The 24,432-nt window shown below is 36.1% G+C and overlaps 3 protein-coding genes across 3 annotated transcripts; all 3 read left to right on the forward strand.

Annotated features, from left to right (window-relative positions):
• Window positions 1-259: 259 nt before the first annotated feature.
• On the forward strand, window positions 260-2,330 carry LOC128227506 (uncharacterized). The gene is made up of 4 exons (XM_052938122.1): window positions 260-455; window positions 571-669; window positions 789-908; window positions 1,544-2,330. Exons 1-4 carry the CDS (start codon window positions 294-296, stop codon window positions 1,844-1,846), a joined length of 684 nt encoding a protein of 227 aa, XP_052794082.1. The 5' UTR covers window positions 260-293; the 3' UTR covers window positions 1,847-2,330.
• A 737-nt stretch (window positions 2,331-3,067) lies between these two features.
• LOC128227499 (uncharacterized) lies at window positions 3,068-7,674 on the forward strand. The gene is made up of 6 exons (XM_052938113.1): window positions 3,068-3,503; window positions 4,588-4,748; window positions 5,073-5,265; window positions 5,398-5,466; window positions 6,455-6,523; window positions 7,042-7,674. The coding sequence occupies exons 1-6, from the start codon at window positions 3,246-3,248 to the stop codon at window positions 7,339-7,341; spliced, it is 1,050 nt and encodes a 349-aa protein (XP_052794073.1). The 5' UTR covers window positions 3,068-3,245; the 3' UTR covers window positions 7,342-7,674.
• Window positions 7,675-17,617: 9,943 nt separating this feature from the next.
• Window positions 17,618-24,129, forward strand: LOC128228832 (uncharacterized). The gene is made up of 7 exons (XM_052940342.1): window positions 17,618-17,975; window positions 18,137-18,246; window positions 19,579-19,686; window positions 21,928-22,102; window positions 23,099-23,182; window positions 23,294-23,395; window positions 23,591-24,129. The coding sequence occupies exons 1-7, from the start codon at window positions 17,685-17,687 to the stop codon at window positions 23,888-23,890; spliced, it is 1,170 nt and encodes a 389-aa protein (XP_052796302.1). The 5' UTR covers window positions 17,618-17,684; the 3' UTR covers window positions 23,891-24,129.
• The last annotated feature ends 303 nt before the right edge of the window (window positions 24,130-24,432 follow it).

Genomic DNA, 24,432 nt, shown 5'->3' on the forward strand with positions numbered 1-24,432 from the left:
CAAAATATTTATTTTGAGTCATTGATATTATAATCGAATCACGTTTAGAGTGTATCTCTGAATTATTACTGACCGTGGAACGTTTAGCAATCAACGTTGTGTCATCATGGATGCAACCACATGCGTTGTCTCGTCTGATATTGAGTGTGTATCTTTTTCACTATCTTTGCCATTTGCTTAAATCGCAATTCATTGATTAACTACCGAGTGCTTTGTCCTGAATCTAATCTTTAATTATTCATGTCTCATTCAGGGCTGTTTACGTGACAACGCTAATACGCACCGGCGACGACATGAAACCTGGATACGAAACAGTGTATTCATCAAATAGCCCAGCCACATTGGCCGATAGGTTTACAGATCTGTACAAGGCCGAATGGAAGTCTGCACATGACGAATTAGCTCATGTACTTGGGGACAAGCAGGCAGTCAGACATCTTCTATGGATTGTAGCAGTATGTTATATACATTAAACGTAGTTATTGCACTTTATTTGATCAGGATAATGTTTCTTACAGACGTTTCAGTGATGGTTTTCTGTAAAATAAAATAAATTTATTCTCATTTCAGAAATCGTCTATAATTTGCGCTAGCCTAGCAACACAGCAGATTCAAGATATAGAAACCTCGGTGACGGGTGTAATGGTATCAAGAGATCCCTTGAATAAGGTGAATCATGGTATTGTGTTAATTTGGTATCATCTAGACAAACACATGTGGAAATAACGTTTATATGTTTTTAGAAAACTGCAGTTGATTACATATTGATAGTTGTTTTATAATTGCAGAAGTCATTATTTGACGACGCTCTAGCTAAATCAAACGAAGAAATAGTTTCAAAAACTCGAGGGATGCTTATAGACTATCGACGGGAATTGGCGAAGTTATCTGTTCCAATGTTACAAAAGGTATGTAATATGGACGAATACACTAGGGAGGTTTGTATACGTTATGTGGACTGATACGTTAGAGCGGATTAAATATGCTATTCACGTGAACCCTAGAACACACATTTTTTGACTGAGATATTGGAATACAAAAAAAAAACAATATTATAACAATACGTATACGTATATACACAATGCGTTTTATTTTTCAAAAAATATGTAAAACAAGCTATGACTGCCTGCGCACAAGGCACAAAACCTCGCAAGATGAAACCATCACCCTTTGTTCTCCAAACGGCTTATTTTTCGCAGACAACGTCACATTACAGGACTAACACTGACCTGTTATGTTACGCAGTAATTCTTATCATTTTGACCTTTTAATGATATTTTATAACACATGGAGGATAACTGTGTAAAATTTAAAACGGTGAACAATATCAAGTTTATATTTTCACTGTTTGAAACAGTGAAATATCAATTTTATTTCACTAATAAATCTCTATTAACCATCAGAAAGAATAAAATAATATACACACTTTCGAGTAAATTGCTTAAATAAAAGAATGGTAAACAAACAGCAACGAAATTAATTTTACAAAGGGAGTACAAATCTTGTACATATAAAGCTCTCATGTTATAAATTTTGACTTTAGGAAATACGCCGTGCAATCGCAGCTGAACTGGGAACATCTCTTCCTCGACGATTTACTGGCATTGGAAACCATTTCACATCCTATGCCGAGAAATGCATCGCAATAGTCTGGCTGATGTACGTGCATGATCCTCCTATGCATTTAGAATGGTTGACAAGGGATCAGGAAGGCACCGACTTCAAAGTGGACCTTTACTTGCCCTACACAAGACCTGGAACGTTGTTTGATTATTGTGTATGGCCTGTGGTCAGGCTGCACCGGAATGGGCCCATTCTTTGTAAAGGTGTTGCTCAAGGGAGATGATGACTTTTATAAAATTGAAATCTGTGTTTCAAAACCATTCACTTAACATAAGACCACTCCTAATGGGTGTTTCGATCGACGGATTTGTTTGATTGATTAATAGTGTTACAATATTTAGAAATAAATGATGAATTGATTGTGCAAAAAGGCAAAAGTTTGAATATAATATGTTATATGATGTTTTATGATATTGCTTTGCAACATAATAGAAAATAGAAACACAGGTCAATTCAACAAAATAGTATTATGCACCAGTCAATTGTAACCTAACCGCCCCCCCCCAGGTCCGGGGAATAGCGGGGACTTTGACTTTTGGTCCAGCCGACCCCGCCTAAAATCCCCGCCCTGCGGAGACAAACAGATGGTAAAATCCCCGCCAAATGCCCCCGCACCCCAAGAACCCTAGGTATGGCCCATTCCCAGCTATATTTAAGCGAAGACTAAACCACCACATTCACCCGGCACTGCGGGGCCACCAGAAAGGTAAAAACACGGCCAATTTCCCCGGCTATCCCCGGTATACCCCCGTCCCTGGGGGTGGGGGGGGGGGGCGTGGTTACAATTGACTGGTGCATTACATTACCATTTACCGCTCATGCCATTCTGACTTTCTATGATCTTGAAGCAGTCGAAAATTGAATAATGAAATATTTCTAATATTACATGAAACGTTTAACTGGTTAAAGTTCACTAAATGTTGGTGTTTAGGTTGCTTGAAAATGGTTCGTTCATATCTGCATTCTTCAAAAATTGTCTTCGGGCGAGGACACGCTGTCAGCTCCCATCTAATAAAACACCTTCAAATGTCGACAGCTAAAGTAAAACGGGTGTACATTTCATTATGCTTCAGACACACCCCTGCACGCGCTGCTCAAGGTATTATTGTAATATAGTTGTATCTTCCTTATCAAATAAATATAATTCAAGAAAAAATAAAAACGATACGAAACTTTGGGGTCACCCTTTTATACAATATTAGACATACATACGTACGACTCGATATTAAAATCATATTTAAAAAAAATATTGTTTAAGATAGTGTGTAAAGGTATTTTTTTCAACTGACAGGAAACGATAATACAGCACGCACTTTCAAGCAATGCATAAGTTTAATTGTCGCCCTTTGATAAGTTCGATTAGTTTAAACATATATGTATAATTTGCAAATTGTTTTAAATGGGTTTATTATCCCTCTATGTTACGTTTAATTTATCATATATTTGACTCCGGTGTAATTGAACTTTAAAATAGCAGTATTTATTCAAAACATATTTTTCACGGCTGAAGTTTTATTTACAGTAACAAGGAAGTAAATTCAAATTGATTTCTACGTAAAGTTTACTTGACTACAGTGTTTTGTTTATGACGGACTGAATGTGAACTATATATTTGTATAAAAATGGACACACATATTGAGCAGCTATTAGAATATATACTTAAGGGCAGTGAACACGAGGTGCATAAACATCTCCCTGCAGCAAAGCAGGAACGCGATGAAATAAAGCAATTGGTAGGAACACAGGAATCATCACAAACAGAGGCATATGGCAAGTTAAAAGTATGGTTGGAACAGTTGGAACAGGGAAAGGAAATATTTCGTGGAAAGGCGACACAGACTCTTCAAGTGTTCCGAGACCATCTAAAACCACTTCTAAAGGTATATATAATATATTATTAATTCTAACTTCTTTACATTTTCGCGAAAAATAACAATACTAACGGGGACACATCTGGATGTTTCGAAGTCGAGTCGGTGTCTTTATTGAACCATTTTAGCACTAATAAATATAAACAATTCTACTTCATACAAGACATAAATCATAGCACTGTCAGCAAGTTAGAAATATTCAAAGATATTTTGATAGAATGTCAAAATAAATACAAGATTCATGACTATCCATGTATTAATAAAGCAATCACATTTCATGTCTATTACATACGATATTGCACAATTCCGTCAAGTTGTTAGTGTTTAGTAAGGTTTATAGAAAAATAAATGGCATAGACATACGATTATACAATATAAAACAAGTAAAGTTTACATTAAACGCCTACGAAGTCCAAGAGACTCTTCCCAATTAATTCTCAATCACTATCTTTTTAGTGAATACTGTTCATGCTGAATATGAATAAAAGTAAACAAAATATAAATATAACATTAAATATAAAGATCAGTTAGCAATTAACGCTATTATTAAAACCATTCCATTGAAGTCTAGAACCAGATACTCGTACATACATAATTCATTCTAAAAATCAACCAAATGCAACATTAGATTTCTAACAATTTAAGAATATCTAATACAATAAATGCGAACAATACCGACGCTATAATTAAATAATCTAATTAAAAGCACAACCGTCAAAACTATTCAACATGCACATTATCAATGCAATGATTGAACTGAATGATCAAGGGGAAACAATAACGTAAGGTACAGTCGACAGGCAAAATTAATCTAAGATAAACATAGGAATTATGTCCCTTAAACTTCTTATCGCGGCTACAATTTTACCATCAATCAGCCTACACAACAGGGACCAATAAAACACAAACACCGTTCGATAATGCATCTATAGCAATTTGATAATCGTAAGGTAACTTTTTGAGATAGATCTTAATTGAATTACTTCTACGGGATTACTCTATGAATTCTGTTTAATAATACTGATGAGAATGTAATAGCTAGCAACGCAATTCAATGCAGATCATATATTGCGAATCTTATACACCAAAACAGAACATAGAAGAACAAAGGCACTACACAGATACAACACGAGCATCAGACCATGATACTGACAACAGAAGGTCATTTAAAGCGTCCAATCCAATCGAGCGCAATCGCGAAGTCTCAGAGGCAATACAGAAAGCCGAACAAGAAAAGAACATTATTGAGAGGAGGTATATTTAAATGTCTTTTCTGTTTGCATTGATTGAGTTTTTAATTCAATCAATGGCATCATTACGTCTTCAAGCGAAGCCAACTCCGGCAGAAATTACGCAATGCAGCACACTTCAGCAAAATAGCTGATGCATTTAAATATCTCTTAATGTTAGTTAGTTCATACTTAATGACACAGTTTCCAAGTTCTTACAGTACAACAAGAACATCAAAGACGAGTACACATTTAAGATACGAAAGTGACAATGAGTGGGATAGTTTAAGAAACTACGGACTGAAATATGAATTTATACTATATGTGCAGTGAATTTCTTTGATTATAGCAAACGCGCAGGCCAAGCTCTAAGACATAACAATCCTGATATCGCCGATCTCAGCGACACGAATCGTCCCACCAAAATTGCTGAGAGGTTTTCCGAGCTTTACGACAACGAGTGGACGGAAGCATTTGAAAAGTTATCGAAGAATAAGATAACTGATAAAAAAGCAATAGGGCTTCTTTTGCATATTGTTCAGGTAATTAAGAATATGAATAATTTCATCTCATCAAACTGTCCTTTAGATTTATTTGTCAATGGCTATAAATTACTAAACCTGTTTTGATTTGTATGGATAGCTTCTTAACAATATATATATAAATTTTTGTAGAGTACCAACACATTTTGTAAAGAGCAAGCGGAAACGATGATTACTTCGATGATTAGTTCGTTTAACCAGGTAATGTGTGCGGGAACGATACGGTAGGTTCCTATTTGCGTACGTCAGTGCTTGTTAAATATTACATACTTGTTTAATTATGAATGTAATTAACTTTTCGTAAAACGTATACATTTTGAACAAAAAACGTAGTTTTGTTAAACATACCATTACTATGAAGTAAATTTTCAGTTAACAATTTAATTTGTACTAACCTATCTATTATAAAGTTAGAGTCGTAGAAAGAATCAATAGCGAAACATATAGTAAGAGATGACAGAACTAAAAATTGTTAACTTATAGTGGAGATGTCGAATTGCTTTTATAACATTTTTATGTTTCATGTTGTATTTTACTAAGTAATCATGCGAGTCGCTTCTTCACGAACACGTATACAGTCAAAATACTAAGGTTTACAGCTACGGCAATGGAAATTACGCGATGCTCATGGTGGATACCGGAAACAGTTAATGCTTCATTTAATACGTAATTCTAATATCCATCTTTGTTGTCGAACGAGGTTGTATGTCTCTTGTTTAGTGGCATTCGGATCGTGATCCTTGTGCTTTTAAACATAATTTTGGTTAAATAGAGGTTGTCCATGAAGTCTCTATTGCATTATCACTAAATTAAGATTAATCTTTGAATATTTCATTGCTCAAACTGTTTACAGCTCATGAAAAGATAAGAGAGTGAAATGGTTTTTGTCAAATATGTGTTAAGATTTCTCGCTCTGCAGCAATATAATCAATACATAATACAGCTTGATCATCATATATACATATAAAGACGATTTGAATTAAAACTTATTTCGATAAAGGCCGCTTTACATTATATCGGTGTATGTCGTCTTGTGGCGTTTTGTTTCTTGTTGAGTATCTGGTGGGCTTTGATCCGTCTGCTTTTGAATAAACTCTAAGAAAAAATGTTGACTGTTGGACTCGGTACTATTATTTATATTGTATTATTGATATTCGAACAAGATATTATTTTTTATATATAATACTAGAACAAAGAAACGGATCAAGAAAAGCAGATGAAAGTGAAAGCAGAAGAAGCCATTCCAAGATTGAAATGGGTAAGATAATAGGGAGGTTGCGCAACACGACGATGTAAGTGTACATGTACGTGTAGCTACTGGTAAACGTTAAAGTTAAACGGTAAAAATTAAAACTTGTTTACGAAATAAATATGTGAACTGTAACTTTTTGGCTCGGGGATACTTGCATAAATCACTTTCCATGTTTTTTCGTACATGTTTTTTAAACTTGTTTAATGTAAAAAAGCCTGGATGAACAGTGAGCAAAAAGAAGTTCACACATACACGTACCCGTACATATAATGTTTCGCAACCTTTCTATTCACGATTACTGTACAGAATAACATTTGCAACTTATTTATTTTGATGATTCCAAAAACTATATCAGTCGTTTAACTGAGCAAATGGCAACAATTATACATCACAAATTGAAGTTTTAATGCTTGAACAGTTGATTTGGTTAGATTTATTCATACAAAATAATTTTGCTTTTTTCCTACTATACATTAAGTTTCATAATTTTCATACTACCTTAAATTATTTAAATGCTTATGCAGGATTTTGCAGAAGAAGTAATATCAATGTGTGAACGCTTGAAAATCCCAAAACCATCAAACGATGGTGTGCTCATCAGGTTTGCCAAACAAGCAACTGAGCTCTGCTGGTGGATGAACGTCCAGGATCCACCTGTCTACATGTGTCCCACAGATGATACAAGGAAGACTGACTTTGATCCAAACCTTTATCGAGCGTACACGAAGACTGGAAAACATCTGGACTTTTATGTCTGGCCTGCGCTCAAACTCCATGAGAATGGCGGAGTATTGTACAAGGGCGTGGCTCAGATGACAAACTAAAACAAAACTAATTTAGAGTCATGAGTTTAAGTGGTTAAGGTTCCCCTCTTTAAACAGGTTTTTGGTTCTTTCACCATCAGGAGTTCTTTCTCGAAAAAGACACCTAGGGAACGGACTCGATATATATAACAAAGTTCAGCATATATCTGAAAGTTGCAATTATGACAAACAATTATATTTAAACGGATATTGTATATGGAACGGTTTATTTACATACCATGACATATCTTCATATTGATAAACCAAAGTAAATATGATTTTGAAAACTTGAATGCATTCATGACAAACGTTTTTATAAAATTGACGCACACAAATAAATACCATGCATCAGTTTTATGTGTTGTTAAAATATTATGTGTGGCATTTATTGTCATTGGTTTTGGTTAAGCGATTAGACAAAATAATAGAACGAAACGTTGATATGTCGAAATATTGACATGTCGGGATGCAAGATGACAGGAAATGGGCCAGCTGTCGGACATCTTAATAGCCTACAAGTAGACAGCTACACAGGTTAATATTTTTATATCTGGATTGGTAAACATTCAATCACGAACATATTAAGTTCAATTACTATTTAAATGGTAGACAGGGCAATGTCGGACCGTATTTGGTACAAAAACGAATATGGTACAAATTTGTACCATATTCGGCCGAATATGGTACAACTGTCTAATTGTACCATATACGTATCTGCAGTTTTGGGGTAAAATGCCTGACCAAATATGGTACAAACTTGTACCATATTCGGATGAAAAATGTACCACATTCGTTCCGAATATGGTACACACTCATCATCGTCATCGTCATCATCATCATCGTCATCATCATCATCATCATCATCATCATAACTACAATTTGCATCAACGTCATCAATACCATCATGAAAATAATCATCATCGTCATCATCATCATCATCATCATCATCATCATCATCATCATCATCAGCATCATCATCATCATCATAATCATCATCATCGGCGGCCGGTAATCATTGGCGTCAACATAATAAAAAACTTTTTTCATCATCATCATTATAATCATTATCATCGGCCGATAAACATCGCAGTTATCATCATCACAATCATCAAACCCCAATCATCATCACCATTGTCATCATCATCAATTACATCATCATCGTCACCATTAACGCCATTATCATCATCATCGTCATGATGATGACAAAAGTTTTGATGATGATGACGACGATCAAAATTACCGTCATCATCATCATCACAAACTTTTATCATCATTGTCATCATCATCACCATCATTATCACCACAATCATCAAGGTCATCATCATCATCATCAACACCATCATCATCATCACCATTATCATCATCGTAATGAAGATCACAAAAATGTGATGATGATAACTGCGATGTTTTTCGGTCGATGGTGATGATGATGACAAAAGTTTTGTAATGATGATAACGACGGTCAGCACATCATCATCATCATCATAATCTACCGATAAAAATCGCCGTCAGCATCATCAAAACACATTTGTCATCATAATCATCATCATTATAATAATCATCATCGACCGATAAACATCGCTGTCATAATCATCAAAATACGTTTGTTATCATCATCATCATCATCATCATCATCACATCAATTATCAACACCCCAATGATCATCATCGTTGTTATCTTCACCAACACCACCATCATCATCACCATCAAAACCAACATCATCATATCCATTATCATGATCGTAATGGTGATCACAAAAGTTTTTTTTGTGATGATAATGACAGCGATGTTTTCGGTCGATAATGAGGATGTTGTGATGATGATGACGACGATGAGAATATCATCATCATCATCGGCCAATAAACATCGCCATCATCATCATCACAAATATTTTGTTATCATCATCATCATTATCATCATCGTCGGCCGATAAACATCGCCGTCATCATCATCTAAAATCTTATCATCATCATTATAACCATCATCATCGTCCGATAAACATCGCTGTCATCATCATCCCAAAACGTTTGTTATCATCATCATCATCATCATTATCATCATCATCATCACCACAATCATCAAACCCCAATCATCATAACCACTGTCATCATCATCACCACCACCATCATCATCACAATTTTTTTACCATCATCATCATCACAAATGTTTTGTCATCATCATCATCACATATTCATTTTACATTTTGTATTTTATAATTTGTTTCATTCAAGAGATTCAACAAACTTGTACTTTTTTCATTTATTGGTATACTGACAGGATTTTTCAAAGTAATATTGAAGAACATAGAACAGCATTTAAATTTTAATCCAACTTTAGCATTTTGACCAGACATAATATACATATATACATTCATTTTAGTAGCAGCCAAAATATCCCAAATGTGCTTCGTAAAAAGTTACCATTAAATGAGCAAATGACAACAAATTTCCGGTAGAAGAACATAATCATCAATCACAAAAATAACATAACAGGTTTCCAAACACCGATATACATGTATATTTCACCTGTAATGTCTGTACATGACATCTATGATATCATACCAACCGATTCCACTAACACGCAAACGCAGCCATGCGTTTGCCCATTTTGGCCCCTTGATGATTTCTTTTATTGCCGAAATAAGACCGCTGTTTCTGCCCGCTCTTGTTAATAGGAAACGAACGCTAACAGGATTTCTGTTACTAGTATCTAGTCCAATATCCGGCCGAATGTAAATTCTAGGTGTTTGCAAACTCATTGACCTTATTAAATCTCTAAAGGGTTTGCCGACCTTCGCCAAGACAAACTGGATTGACGGGTTTGATTGTATGCAGAACTTAAAAATTTCAACTTGAATGTGAAGTGGTAACATCAGAAATGGAAAAGTCGTTCGCCTCTGTGCCCTCCTATTGTTTATCATATCTTGAAGCTCTTTCAGGGCTGAACACACAGAGACGTCACCGTTGTCGCCAGAGTCACCGTTGTCGCCGGAGTCACCGTTGTCGCCAGAGTCACCGTTGTCGCCAGAGTCACCGTTGTCGCCGGAGTCACCGTTGACGCCGGAGTCACCGTTGTCGCCGGAGTCACCGTTGTCGCCGGAGTCACCGTTGTCGCCGGAGTCACCGTTGTCGCCGGAGTCACCGTTGTCGCCGGAGTCACCGTTGTCGCCGGAGTCACCGTTGTCGCCGGAGTCACCGTTGTCGCCGGAGTCACCGTTGTCGCCGGAGTCACCGTTGTCGCCGGAGTCACCGTTGTCGCCGGAGTCACCGTTGTCGCAAGAGTCACCGTTGTCGCCAGACGCAGCGTTGTCGCCAGAGTCATCGTTGTCGCCAGAGTCATCGTTGTCGCCAGATGCAGTGTTGTCGCCAGACGCAGCGGTGTCGCCGGAGTCACCGTTGTCGCCAGAGTCACCGTTGTCGCCAGACGCAGCGTTGTCGCCAGACGCAGCGTTGTCGCCAGACGCAGCGCTGTCGCCAGAGTCACCGTTGTCATACGACTGTTCTAAGCGTGATATTATGTCCTTGTACACGCGTTGATTGATACGGATACTAACGTAATGCATGCCAAATCCTTCTGGGAAATACCCCAATGCAATTGTTCCAACATCACCATCGAACTTTCCATCTGCTGACACAATTGATGAGTGTTCTAGTCCTCGGGTACAAACTACCAGGCACTGCAAATTATATTCTCTCATACGTGCAATGAGCGTGAGGTTGTCGCCGTATGTCCCATTCTTAGACATATTCTTAACGTATTCATCAAATGTTTCATCATAGACAAAAGTTTCATAGAAATATCTGTTTTCTACAATGTGATGGACTGCTTCCTTACGTAAAGCATCTACGTCTTTGTATATACCAATTTTACCAAGTTGATGCGATATAGCAGCAAATTGACAATTTCCATCCGGATTTGGGTCCATGGCAATATTCACCCCATCCAACAACTGCAGATTTTCATGGTGTGTTGAAACATGATAGTACTTAGTTCTGTGATTTTGTTTCTCTGAGCGGTTCTGTTTTAATGAATGTTTTTTTAATTTTTCGTTGTTTCTCTAACGCAACAGTTAGGCTAGTCATGTTTTCGACCCCAACCGATTTGCTTACGAATCCAAGTTCGGGTTTGTTCGGTACTTGAAATGACACGATATAAACACCATTTCGTTTTACTTTTTCTACCTTGCCTTCGATAACATATCTTTTGGTTGGCACCCTGGATTTTCGAAAGGGATAGCGAATTAATACTGTCTCTCCTACTTTGTACTTGCTTGGGGAAGTTGCGTTTTTCAACAGCGACCTGTAAGCCTTTTTATTTGCTCGCCGTATGGTTTTCTTTATTTCACGAGAACTATGACGTTCTTTGGTAAAAACATGACTTCTTCCGTAGTAGGCTTCAAAGGGCGTGAGACCCCCAAGAACTCGTTTGAAACTTGTGTTTATGGCATAGGCTAAATCTTGAAGCCCTTCGACCCAGTTAAATCCACGTTTACTTTTTGTTGCAAATAGAATCTTGGCCTTTATAACACTGTTTGACCTTTCACACTTGCCCTGTGATTGAGGATGATACGGCCTACTATTGATCATTTTGATGTTGTACTTGTTCAACAAAAGTTTCATACTAGGGCCTTTAAATTCCAGTCCGTTGTCACATTGGATGATGTCAGGGGGAAAGGTTAACCATCAACACGTCCTCTAATGCCTTTGCAACTTCACGCGAACTCTTCGTTTTCAGGGGTTTTGGCATAACGTACCTAGAATAAACGTCCACGACTTGTAGAATATAACTGTATGTGGACCCCTTGTAGCTAACACTTTGATTTTTCATGTTAATTAAGTCAATCTGCCATCTTTTGCCTGGTTCCTCTTCTGTAATTGTCTTTGGCGTTGGCTTGTTTGTAAATCTCGGATACTTCTCATGGTAATACTTGCTATTGTACAGTATTTCAAGGATAGCTTGTTCCGAGAACCCCGTGTAATTTACTTTCAGTTTGTTGTAAATAACCCTTGCTCCACATCCTTTGTTTTCCATGAACATCTTCTCAACAAATCTAGGAAGATCTTCTTTCACAAGGACTTGCTTTCCGCCACACAATAAAGAACCCCGGTCACCAAGCTCGAAGTCCTTACGTTTTCTAATCATGGCCAAACAATTATTCTCTTCAGGTGTCCGTTTCTTCACAGGGACATCGAACGATCCGTTTAAACATCTGACAATAATGTCGTACTTCGACCTGGGCAAGCACCCTAATTGCTTCCTTTTTCTCCTAATTGCTTCCTTCATCTGAAATAATATAATAAGTTATTATACATTTATACTTCATTAGTTAATAGAGCTTGTATTGAACACCGCGTGTCGAAAACGAATGTCTCACGACATGAGCTGAGCTAAAATCACTCGTCTGATAGCTCCGCTAAAATTTACAATCCGAACTTCCGGGCAATATGCGCAATGAAAGTAGCAAGTACTTCATGTAAAGTTTCATTGAAATCCAACCGAATTCAAATTCAGGGGAAAAATAGCGGGCAAACTTATGGCGGTCAACGGACAAACGGTCTGTAGAAACCAATGCTACGTGGATGGAAGGGATATAAAGAAGGGGCCCTGGGGGCCTAGGTCGCTCACCAGAAGTCACGACTAGGCAGGGTTCGAAGGTCAAAGACCTATAAACTCCATAAAATTTAAAATGTTCAAATCTACAGATTAAAGGAGCTCGATCTGATTTTGGTGGAAAATACACTTTCGAAAAAAATTGTTTCCAAAAGTCGCTATTAATGATTTTGTGAATTGTTTGGGTTAATCTAAAAATACTGACCAGAGGACATTGCATGACATCAAATACAATCCGAAAAAATAACAAGATTTTTTATTTTTCAATTAAAATACACCAAAATTGGTATTTTTGTCCTATTTATTGAATAGGAATGGAATAGGCCGAAAATATCGCGTTAGTAGATCTAACGCGAAATCCATTTTCCATGCATTTTCAGTTGTTTTACGATAGAATTTCTTCGATATAATTCAATATCCTTTGGTCAGTAGTTTTAGATTAACCGAAAACAATTCACAAAATCATTAATACTTTAATAGCGACTTTTGAAACAATTTTTTTCGAAAGTGTATTTTTCACCAAAATCAGATTGAGCTGTAATAACTGTAAGGAAAATAAAGGCAAAAGCTTCAAAATTAAGTCACTTGGTCAAGGTTTAATTCATCAAAAGTCGAAAGTTCAATAGAAAATGTCACATAACAAATATCAAAGCTCTGGGCAAAGTGGTTTTAGAGAAAAAGATATATATTTTTAAATTTCTCTATATAATAATTATATAGTTAAACTAAGCGTTTTTGTACCAAATACTGTCCGACAGAGCAGTATAAGTATTTCAAGTATGTTTTCATTTATTTTATGCTGCTTTTTACTTTAATTTTCATTTTACAGTGATTAGCGTTTATTTTCTGGGTTATATGGAAATCCACACAGTCATTTGAACGTAAATGAACTAAAAAAGCATTGCAATTTGAAATGCTAACGTCTGACAAGCTTTACCAGTCGGTATATAATTTATTTATGAATCTTTAAAATAAATGTCTGTTTTCATGGGCAAATCTTGCCCAATGTTTGGCTTGGGAGTTCGTGCATTTTGTTTTCAGAAGAAAAGTTAACAAAAATGAAACAGTAGAAGTATGCAGATGTATATTATGTAAATATTCAACACAGGCACGGAACGGTGCCAATTTTTACCCCAGGGGCATAATTTGAACAATCTTAGTATAGGACCCCAAAATTATGTCACATACCAAAATTATGTCACATACCAAATATCAAACCTCAAGGCCTTGCAGTTTCGGACAAGAATATTTTTAAAGATTTCACTATGATTTGCCTTTTCGTTGCCATGACAACCAGAGTTCTTCATGAAATGGAATTCTTTGAACAACTTTGGTAGAGCTTGATGCAAGGACTATTCCTGCCAAGTTTCATTGAATTTGGCTTAGCGGGTTAGGAGGAGAAATCGTTTGAAGAAATTGTTGACGGACGCACGTACGGACGCACGCACGCACGGACGATGGACAACTTGCCATCACAATAGCTCACCTTGATCACTTTGTGCTCAGGTGAGCTAAAATGTATCTTGAGAGCTGATGATGGACAACATTTTTCATGAAGTTTCATGACTGTAGCTTAAATATTTTAGCAGTTTAGGAGTTACGCACCCGGAAGGAATGCCACGGACAATTGGATAGACGGACGGACAACTGCAAATGCACTCTGAGGGGGGGGGGGGCATAAAACATAAAAATCAATGCATGTTAAAACATCAATGCATATTAAGACAACTGAAAATTAAAATTATGTACAGTACTTACTGTCAAGAATTCTTTTGAAGTTTGAAGAAAGTTTGGATTTCAATTCTTTCTAGTCGAAAATCACAACTTTTCTTGCCGACCGCCAAGTCAAATATGGTTACTGACTTCTGAGTAAGACTCGTGTGCAAAATTCCCGCCTTTTTAAAGCGGCACGTTATCAAAGAAAAAATCGGAAACTTCAAAGCTTTGTCGGCTTCTCAGCAATATGACGTCGGAACGACAAATCAACTTTACAAAGTAAGGCCAAATAAAACATTATGTCTGGTTCCGGTGACATGCCCCCAAAAAGTAGGTAGGGTAGGTCGGCATTTCTTTTTATTTTATTTATTTATTTATTTTTACTGATGCTGAGTGAAAGGTGATATAATAACGTTATTTTAATGTATATTTTGTGTGATTAAAGTCTTCTGTGCGTGCAACACTAAGCTTTTTATGTACTGTAAACATGCATAGTGTGCAAGCTGGAGGAGTTTTATGCACATTTAACCCTATAGGTTTAATAATTGTTTCTTTCTGTACGTGTTATATTTTGAAAATATAATTCGCTATAAACGAGACCATTTTCGGTGCTTGCTATGACTAGTACAGTATTTATGCAATTATATGGCAAAATCATGGGTTGTAGAACATTTTAAATTGACTGAATATCAGCGTAAAAAGAAGTCGCAGGGAATGCTTTACGTTGAATGCTTTAGTGCTGTGCAAATTCGTACATTTATTTAAAAATATGAGGTTTTGATTCGAACCTTGCCACAAGATCAATGTATTTCTATTTTCAAAATTTACTTTCCCTTAATCAAGACAACATATTATAGATTCAAAACTTAAACTAAAATTATTAAGTTTTGTTTTATTTTTAGAATGTTTACATGAACGCTTTAAAAACGTTCTTTACAATTCTCTTGAATATTGAGTAAAAAATCGGACCAATTTTTTCGTATTCAAATAAAAAAAAGTTTAGGGTCGGGCGAAAAAAATAGGTAGGGTCGGGTCACCGGAACCAGACAATTTTTTTCTTTTCGCCTAATGTTTAGGAATACAGTCACACCTGTCTAAAGCAGCCAGTCAAACATCCTTATTTTTGGAGAGATATATTCATTTAAAAGAGCTCAAAATCTCTTAAATCGGATTTTGGTGAAAATACACTTTCGAAAAAAAAAGTTTTAAAAATTTGAAAATTGCTATTAATGATCTTGTGAATTGTTTGGGTCAATCTAAAACTCCTGACCAAAGGATATTGAATTATATCGAAGAAATTCTATCGTAAAACAACTGCAAATGCATGAAATATGAATTTCGTTAGTTATTTTTTCGGCCCAATTTCTTGTTTATTTTTCGGATTTTCTCATGCAATATCTTCTTGTCAGAAGTTTAAGATTGACCCAAACAATGCACGAAATCATTAATATGGCTGACGCGACGTCATTCGACCAATCGAATGCGACGTCGACATTCCTGCAACGACGTTTGCTTAAAGCAATCATATCTGGACAAAACCTACCAATTATTATTAAAATGTATTAAAATATAAGCATTAATACCGAGGGGTATTAAACGATCAAATTTTCCAAGAAGCGCTGGCGCGCTTCATGGATTTGCTCGCCTACCTTTACCCTTACAAGTTCACACTCTATGAACATAACCAAAATGCGATAATCCTCAAACTTTTACAGAGTTACCTGGAGCAAGCACGTCTCTAGTCTTAGAGTACTAGTACTTAGTAACCAGTACTAAGCAGATACATTCGCCAGTAATTGACAACTGCCCTACTTGAAACAGCGGTAGGGGAAGAATGGCCGTAGAAATCATTTCGTGACCAATCTCCACGAAAGTATCTAGCCCGCCCGGGAATCGAACCCAGGCCGCCTGCGTGCCAATCTGACGCGCAACCGACTGAGCTAGCCGGCGAAACAGTTACACAACCAGCAAAATCCATGTAAAGTGTGGTTAGGTTAGCTGTTTCTGTTACTGCTAGTTACGACGACGACGACGACGACGACGACGATGATGATGATGATGATGATGATGATGATGATACTTTTGTCACTTCCAATATTAGGTTAATACAATGTATTTGAGTTTGAAAAAAAGTTTACACATTGGCAGACTATTTCATTTATTAAGAAATACATAATTTATGTACCATATACGTAGGCCATTTTCATTTTATGAGTTTTTTTGGTATGTACCAAATACGTTTTGGCGAGCATAGAAAAACTTATTCCAACCGAATATGGTACAATGTTTGTACCATATTCGGTCGAAAATTGTACCATATTCGGTCCGAATATGGTACATTTGTACCATATTCGACCGAATATGGTACATTTGTACCATATTCGTTTTTGTACCAAATACGGTCCGACAGGGCAACATGAAACTGGCTGACGGATAGAAAGATCAATATCGAACTGATCGATTAGAAGACATTTCAATGTCAATCTGGTAGTTGGATTCACAGCTCAATTTTGAACATGTTTATGAGACATTTTAATATTTAATTTGTACACTTATACACAGGTCAATGTCGAGTTAACATATGGGTTTACAGATCCATATTTAAATAAACCATTTGCAATGGTCGATGGTTTTTAATCGGGTGATAAAGATACGGAGAAGCATATTCAAAATTGTTGTTAATGGTAATTTAATTGTGGAGTATATTTCTACATGGCTACCTGCATGCCTGCTAGCCCGTCTTTGTATGTTTTGACATTGAATCTGAATGGTGTTTTTTTATTTACATCAACGTTCATAGAGGTTTTACACAATACTTTTCCCGACTTGACCCCAGACATGTATGTAAACATGGTCACGGCGTGTATATAGTAGACATAATTGTTCATGTGTATCGTGTATTACTGATGATACTACCGCCAGCGGAGTGGCCTTATCTAAATACCACATTATCTAAATCCATCAATGCATTTATCTCATTCGCGAACAAGGAAGTAAATAAGATCATTTTTCACAAAACTCCTGTATCAAATTATTGTATGTTTGATATAAGAAAAATGGCGAAGTCAATTACTGCAGATAGTTTAACTAAACTTATCACAAGCTATGGAACGCTGGATAAAAATGAAAAAATACAATTAGGGAAAGCAGCGCAGGAAGAATGGAAGGCAGCCATAGGAAAAATAAACATTACAACAAAACGGAAACCTGACATTGAGTACATTAGACAGTTTCTTCGTAACGTGGAAAACAATCAGGATCAAGGACCACGCGCGATGTTAAAGAGAGTTAGCGACATATTCGACAAGATTATTCAACCCTTTCTCAGTGTAAGTTGGTGATATTGTAACATTAAAAACATTTTTTCACTTAAATAACTTTTAAGGTCGAAAGTCTGTGTTTTTACCCTTTTTATATAACTTTTTTATTTTAAGATGGAGATATAGATGAAATAATAAAAGCACGTTTTTACTTGTAATTACATTTTCAGGAGGAGAGAAGGAATGCAGAGAAGCTGTTAAAGAGTCGCTCGAACAATTCAACCATTTCGACAAAACGAGCAATAAATGATTCGCATGCCGAAGAAGCTATTGTTGGAAGGTACAGTTCATCTTCCTTATGCTAGTTAACTTTATTTGCTCTGTGGATAATAATACAGTTGTAAGACTATGCTTATATGAATAGTTTGCTCTTATTTATAACTGTTATATAAACTCGTGTGTTTACTGTTCTAGTAAGATATGTGAAATTACAGGGAATGGTGACTATGAAGACTGAAGTAAATCTGAGTAATTCAATTTTTCACGCATATCTGGCAGTATCGGTCAGTGGTGATAAAACTAATACAATCATAGACATTATTAGAAAGTATCAAACTGTATTTTAACTGAAACTCATAAGTAATAAAAACCAAAATGGGCTGGACCAGAAGAGCATGGAGGCACATATCACAGTGAAATCTGTTGTTTTAAGATATTATTTGGTTTCAAGGTATTCAACTTTTAATCCAGTTCATACGATACAATGATGATGACAAACATATGTACATCACTTAAGAAGCAATCGGCTTTTATACTTATCTGAGTTATAGATATGCGTTTTTGAGGAAGAAACCACATCTTTATAATTTTATATTATATACTGTATTTTACTAAGTACTCATGCGAGTGGCTTCTTCACGAACACGTATACAGTCAAAATACCAAGGTTTACAGCTACGGCAATGAAAATTACGCGATGCTCACGGTGGATACCGGAAACTGTTAATGCTTCATTTAATACGTAATTCTAATATCCGTCTTTGTTGTCGAACGAGGTTGTATGTCTCTTGTTTAGTGGCATTCGGATCGTGATCCTTGTGCTTTTAAACATAATTCTGGTTAAAAAGAGGTTGTCCAAGAAGTCTCCATTGCACTATCACTAAATTAAGATTAATCTTTGAATATTTCATTGCTCAAACTGTTTACAGCTCATAAAAAGATAAGAGAGTGAAATGGTTTTTGTCAAATATGTGTTAAGATTTCTCGCTCTGCAGCTATATAATCAATAATACATAAAAACAGCTTGATCATCTTAAGTCTTAAAATCTTGAGTGAATACAGGTATATCCACAAACGATTCTTTCTTTCTTTAAGCTAAATATAAAGATTGTAAAAAAATAATGGAACCATGGCCATATACTTCAGTTTAACAAATACTTTTTTGTCAATTTAAATTATATACACTTCCATAATGACAAATTAATATTTTAGGACGCATTTTAAAAGGAGCACTGTTTGTGATATCGCGCACTCGCTTTTACAAAACAAATACTTTATTGCTCCGACAAAGCGGTGTGGTAATTTTACACCTTCCATTAAAGGAAGCCAATGGAAATACTTAATTCGATACACTTTATTCAAAATTAAATCCAATTTTAATTATTTTATATAGACAGGATCTTTCAATGGCGGAACCCCAAACAGAAGATCAATACCCGGACGTAGCTTGTGTGTCGGATGTTCCTTCCATAGCTGAAATCCGAGACCATGGCGATCAGAGGTGAGACTATGTGTGTTTCACTCACTTTCAGATTTTAAAGTTTCGTCCTAACGTTTTCTTACCTTAAAGAAATTGAATGCTTAATTAAAACGTAATGAATAATGTTTGGATATATACGGTGGCACAGAGGTGACAAACGCAACACTTAATTTATATTGTGGCCACAACTTAGTAAATTGTGGCCACAACTTACTAACTTGAGGCCACGACTTAGTAAATTGAGGCCACAACTTAATAAGTTGTGGCCTCAAGTTACTAAGTTGTGGCCACAAGTTACTAAGTTGTGGCCTCAAGTTACTAAGTTGTGGCCACAAGTTACTAACTTGAGGCAAAGACTTAGTAAATTGAGGCCACAACTTAGAAAGTTGTGGCCTCAAGTTACTAAGTTGTGGCCACAAGTTACTAAGTTGTGGCCTCAAGTAACTAAGTTGTGGCCACAAGTTACTAAGTTGTGGCCTCAAGTTACTAACTTGAGGCCACGACTTAGTAAATTGAGGCCACGACTTAGTAAATTGAGGCCACAACTTAGAAAGTTGTGGCCTCAAGTTACTAAGTTGTGGCCACAAGTTACTAAGTTGTGGCCTCAAGTTACTAAGTTGTGGCCACAACTTACTTATACTACTTTAGCCTTATATCAAGTTACTTTCAAGAAAGCCTTTCTTATTCTAATATTGTCACCGTTTTGATTCCATCGGTTTAATTCTGGATGGGAGGGCGTTAAGAATCATGGCCCGCCGGATCGTCATTTCACCTCAAATTTTATATCGTGTCAATCTTAAATGTTTGTGCTGTCTCTTTACATATTTCCATTGTGAGACAAAGTGGATTTGTGCCTTGATATACGCATTGATCAACCTAAACAAATCACATGCTATAAACTGTTCACTTTTTTGTATTGAACGTCTGGTTTGTGCATATGTTATATTATTTGATATCGACTGTTCCAATTCCACTTTAGTTTACTTTTATTTTTAAACATTATCATATAATTGTGGTTAGGGAATAATGTTTGTTAAAGCATTCAGACATACAAAAGATGGACCACGGATAGTCAATAGTTAAATGCACCAAGAGGGGTCATTAAAAGGGCTGTCCGGAAATATGCCGGACAAATAGCTTGCAGGACAAACGTTGCCAGAATGGTTTCTACTGTTGTGTGACAACTGATATCCATGACTACAGGTGGACCTCCGTGAACCACCAGTCTTCGTAACACAGTGTTATTACTGGGTCACACCAATGACTGCCGTTTGAGAAATCCGGGGTAACCGTAGTACCGTACTATCACCGGTAAAAACCAGGCTATCACACTCAATACTAAAACTAAAGTACAAAGGTCTATCACGGCAAAGGATTATCAACGCGGACTGAACTCCTTTGATGTCCGTTACTATCAATAACTTTCCATGGTGTCACTGGGCTAAACCAATTTCAATGATGAGGGCATCTTTCAGCATTATTGAAACTAAATAATATGGATAAACACTTATGAAACCTTTAAATGACGGTATATATGCCGCTTTGTGTAGCACACAATGTTAGTTTTACAATTTCAACTAAAGTCGATATAATGGATTATTCTCGCCAGTCCGTAATACGTACCTATAGGGTCGCATATACGGAGGATGGTGGCCACATCGTGTGTCCGTACGCTCAATCGAAGTCAACAACAGAACGAGCGTCACTGTACACTCTTCGTCGCAACGTCAACGATCTAAGTATTCTTTGCAAATGACGTAAACTGATTTGAATTCCATGGCTTTCCCTCAAAACGGTGACAATATTAGAATAAGAAAGGCCTTCTTGAAAGTAACTTGATATAAGGCTATCCCTGTCTTCGTCCATATTATTCACGTTTGTTGACTACAAATGGCGTTTTAGTATGAGGGGTACTAACTGTGTTATTACCATAAATATACAAAGATGGAACGGATGTTTTGATTGGCTAAACTAAGTTTTGGCCACAATTTAGCAAGTTGTGGCCTCAAGTTACTAATTTGTGGCCACAAATTACTAAGTTGTGGCCACAAGTTACTAAGTTGTGGCCTCAATTTACTAAGTCGTGGCCTCAACTTACTAAGTTGTGGCCACAATTTACTAAGTTGTGGCCACAATATAAATTAAGTGTTGCGGATGTCACCTCTGTGCCACCGTAGATATACATGTAATTTTCCTGTTTTACAACTACACTCTTAAAAGTCTTTAAATATATCATTTGGCGAATTTGTACTATGATTTAAGGCGCGAGAGAACAAACCATCGTACGGAAGATATATCTGTTAGTACCGGACAAAATCCTGCAAAGATTTTTCATGAGCTAAAAGACAGTGACGAGTGGATGAACGCTCATGAAGAATTAAAATCGAAACAAATGACGGAACAGAGAGCTACGGAAACACTCCTGTATATTGCTTTGGTATGTATTAAATATTAGTGGTAATTGTTATTATAGGACGCTTTTCTGACGTTCTAAATCACGTCTAGGTCGATGTGTAAAACGTACCAATCGTAACCGCGCAGTGGCATTAGTGATGTAGTGCAAGTACAAACCAGCAGTTGATTTCTTTCGGAATAGTTTTTAAGTAGAAACAGTACGTTTCTGAAAACTATGTGTAATTGATTCATTAATTAGTACCATAACCACTTAAACCCATCAGTATGTACAATATAACACTCAATACACGCCTCTAGCATGATACGGGATCAGATAACAACAGTTACATGATACTGATTTTTCAATACGGCGTGCTGTATTATCTCTGTTGAATTTGGGAAAGGAAATCATTAGGCATACAACGAAATACCCTTCTATATGTTGATATATTCAGCCCTTTTTGGGCGGAGTGGTTTTCACATATAAAGTGACTTACACTGGCCAAAAGTGACATTTTGTAATCAAACAGGCATGTGTTACAGGTACCATTCCCTTTGAACGCCATTCTAGAATAAGCGACCGGAAAAAGAATGTACATCAGTGACATCATTCTGATAACATTTTCTTTTTAGAAATCATTAACATATTGTTTTAACAAAAGAGCCTGAAGGAAAGTTATTAGTTATTGTTATAGAATACTTAAAAAACTGTTGATTTTGGTGTATATTCCGTTTTATGGACCACAAAAAGTGCTATTGACATCGACTTCTTCTCGGTGAAAATCTCCTTCTATGGCCCATACATCAAGATTAACATCTTATCATTAATCAATAACTTTATAACATTTGATGTCCCCTTTTCAAATGAAAATGTTAGAGTAAATCGTTTTTCTTTTGGCCAGACAAAATGAATTTCCAATGTGTTTTACTTAAGACAAGTTTGTGTGTTTTAAAAGCCTTGTTAAGAAAATGAAGGTTTAGTACATTAAGTTTGTACTGCCGAAGTTTCACACATCAAATATTGTTTTATATTTCACAGGAGGCTTTCCAGTTCAGCCGGCAAGAAGCAAATGCAGTTCTTGAGAAAATGTTAAAACAATCGCACTGTATTATCAGTGGACAGGTTTGTAATTTGCTCTAACTGTTGGCATTTATTATACAAAAGTTATGGAATACATACTTAATTGATCGTATTTCTCAATATGTTTTTACCCAAACTCATTTTGTTATTCAGAAGACCAGTAAAACAAATCAGAAATCATCAACTACCACAGTTGAAATTCTGAAACGTTACATCTTTGCTCACCGCGAGAGTGCAGTTGCAAGACTGACAAAGGTATTCAATATTTAAAATGTTATATTAAGTTTTGCATTCACTTGATACATTTATTAATTGTAATGCGCACCAATTTAAATGTTCAAAACAGATTGGTACATTGATGAAGATTCCATTGTTGTTTTGAATAAAACGTGTCAGAATAAGGCAGTGTAAGCCTTCTGATAATTGTTATATATTATTTGTATATAACAGGGATTTTTCGACTCCCCAGCTTTAAAAAAGATATGTGAACAGTTTTGCATCAATGGCATAGGAAAAGCAACAGAGCAATACACTAAAGCCTGCATTGCCGTAACATGGTCGGCAACTGTGGATGAAACTCCAATTGAAATTCAAATACCAAAACGTGGAGAAATAGTGGATCGACACAAGTTTGATCCTTATATATCCAGGGGTGATAAAATAGACTTTGTCGTGTGGCCTGCTATTCTCTTGCAGGATGGTCGCTTGTTGTACAAGGGTGTTGTGGAATTAAAAGCTAATCACAAATAAAAAGATGACATTCTTTGACAATAACAAGAAAATAAAGTAATGATATTATAGAGAGTCATTGGATGTGTGAACACGATTTACTCTTTAAATGTTTTTGAAAATTATTATAGAATGTATATGCTTGAAACATACTTTTCTTTAAATGTTTTCTGATGTTAAGAATTTATATTCTTTTGCAATTGTGCTACAGGATATGAAAATCCTGAGCGCTTTTTTGAAATAAAAAGCGATTAAATCGTTCTGTTTACTTCCAAATGCCCCGACCTTGTTCATGTTGTTAACAGTGTGTATTTAATACACGTTTGTCGAAAAGATATGAAAAAAATCTTCATGGGCGTATTATGATTAGAACAACTTTCTTTATTATAGTAATGTAAACAAAATGTTTAACGAAAAAATCGCACGAAATAATTGATTCATTACTATTAGTATTAGCAGAAAATGCATTTTTACGGAAGAAAATTTAAACACATGTTTTGAAAGCACTATAATAAAGGATGCAATTCGATTTATTTTACCGCAGTCAAGACGCAGATAACGAA

The sequence above is a fragment of the Mya arenaria genome, chromosome 3 (genome assembly GCF_026914265.1).
Source record: "Mya arenaria isolate MELC-2E11 chromosome 3, ASM2691426v1".
Lineage (NCBI taxonomy): Eukaryota > Metazoa > Mollusca > Bivalvia > Myida > Myidae > Mya > Mya arenaria.

Bases quoted from the DNA above. Each gene is read 5' to 3' on its own strand.
- LOC128227506 (XM_052938122.1), top strand. From the start codon at position 294: ATGAAACCTGGATACGAAACAGTGTATTCATCAAATAGCCCAGCCACA. The intron at 456-570 runs GTATGTTATATA...TTCTCATTTCAG, and splicing joins ATCTTCTATGGATTGTAGCA to AAATCGTCTATAATTTGCGC. The intron at 909-1,543 runs GTATGTAATATG...TTTTGACTTTAG, and splicing joins CTGTTCCAATGTTACAAAAG to GAAATACGCCGTGCAATCGC.
- LOC128227499 (XM_052938113.1), top strand. From the start codon at position 3,246: ATGGACACACATATTGAGCAGCTATTAGAATATATACTTAAGGGCAGT. The intron at 5,467-6,454 runs GTAATGTGTGCG...ATATAATACTAG, and splicing joins TGATTAGTTCGTTTAACCAG to AACAAAGAAACGGATCAAGA. The intron at 6,524-7,041 runs GTAAGATAATAG...ATGCTTATGCAG, and splicing joins CCATTCCAAGATTGAAATGG to GATTTTGCAGAAGAAGTAAT.
- LOC128228832 (XM_052940342.1), top strand. From the start codon at position 17,685: ATGTTTGATATAAGAAAAATGGCGAAGTCAATTACTGCAGATAGTTTA. The intron at 22,103-23,098 runs GTATGTATTAAA...TATATTTCACAG, and splicing joins CACTCCTGTATATTGCTTTG to GAGGCTTTCCAGTTCAGCCG. The intron at 23,183-23,293 runs GTTTGTAATTTG...TTTGTTATTCAG, and splicing joins ACTGTATTATCAGTGGACAG to AAGACCAGTAAAACAAATCA.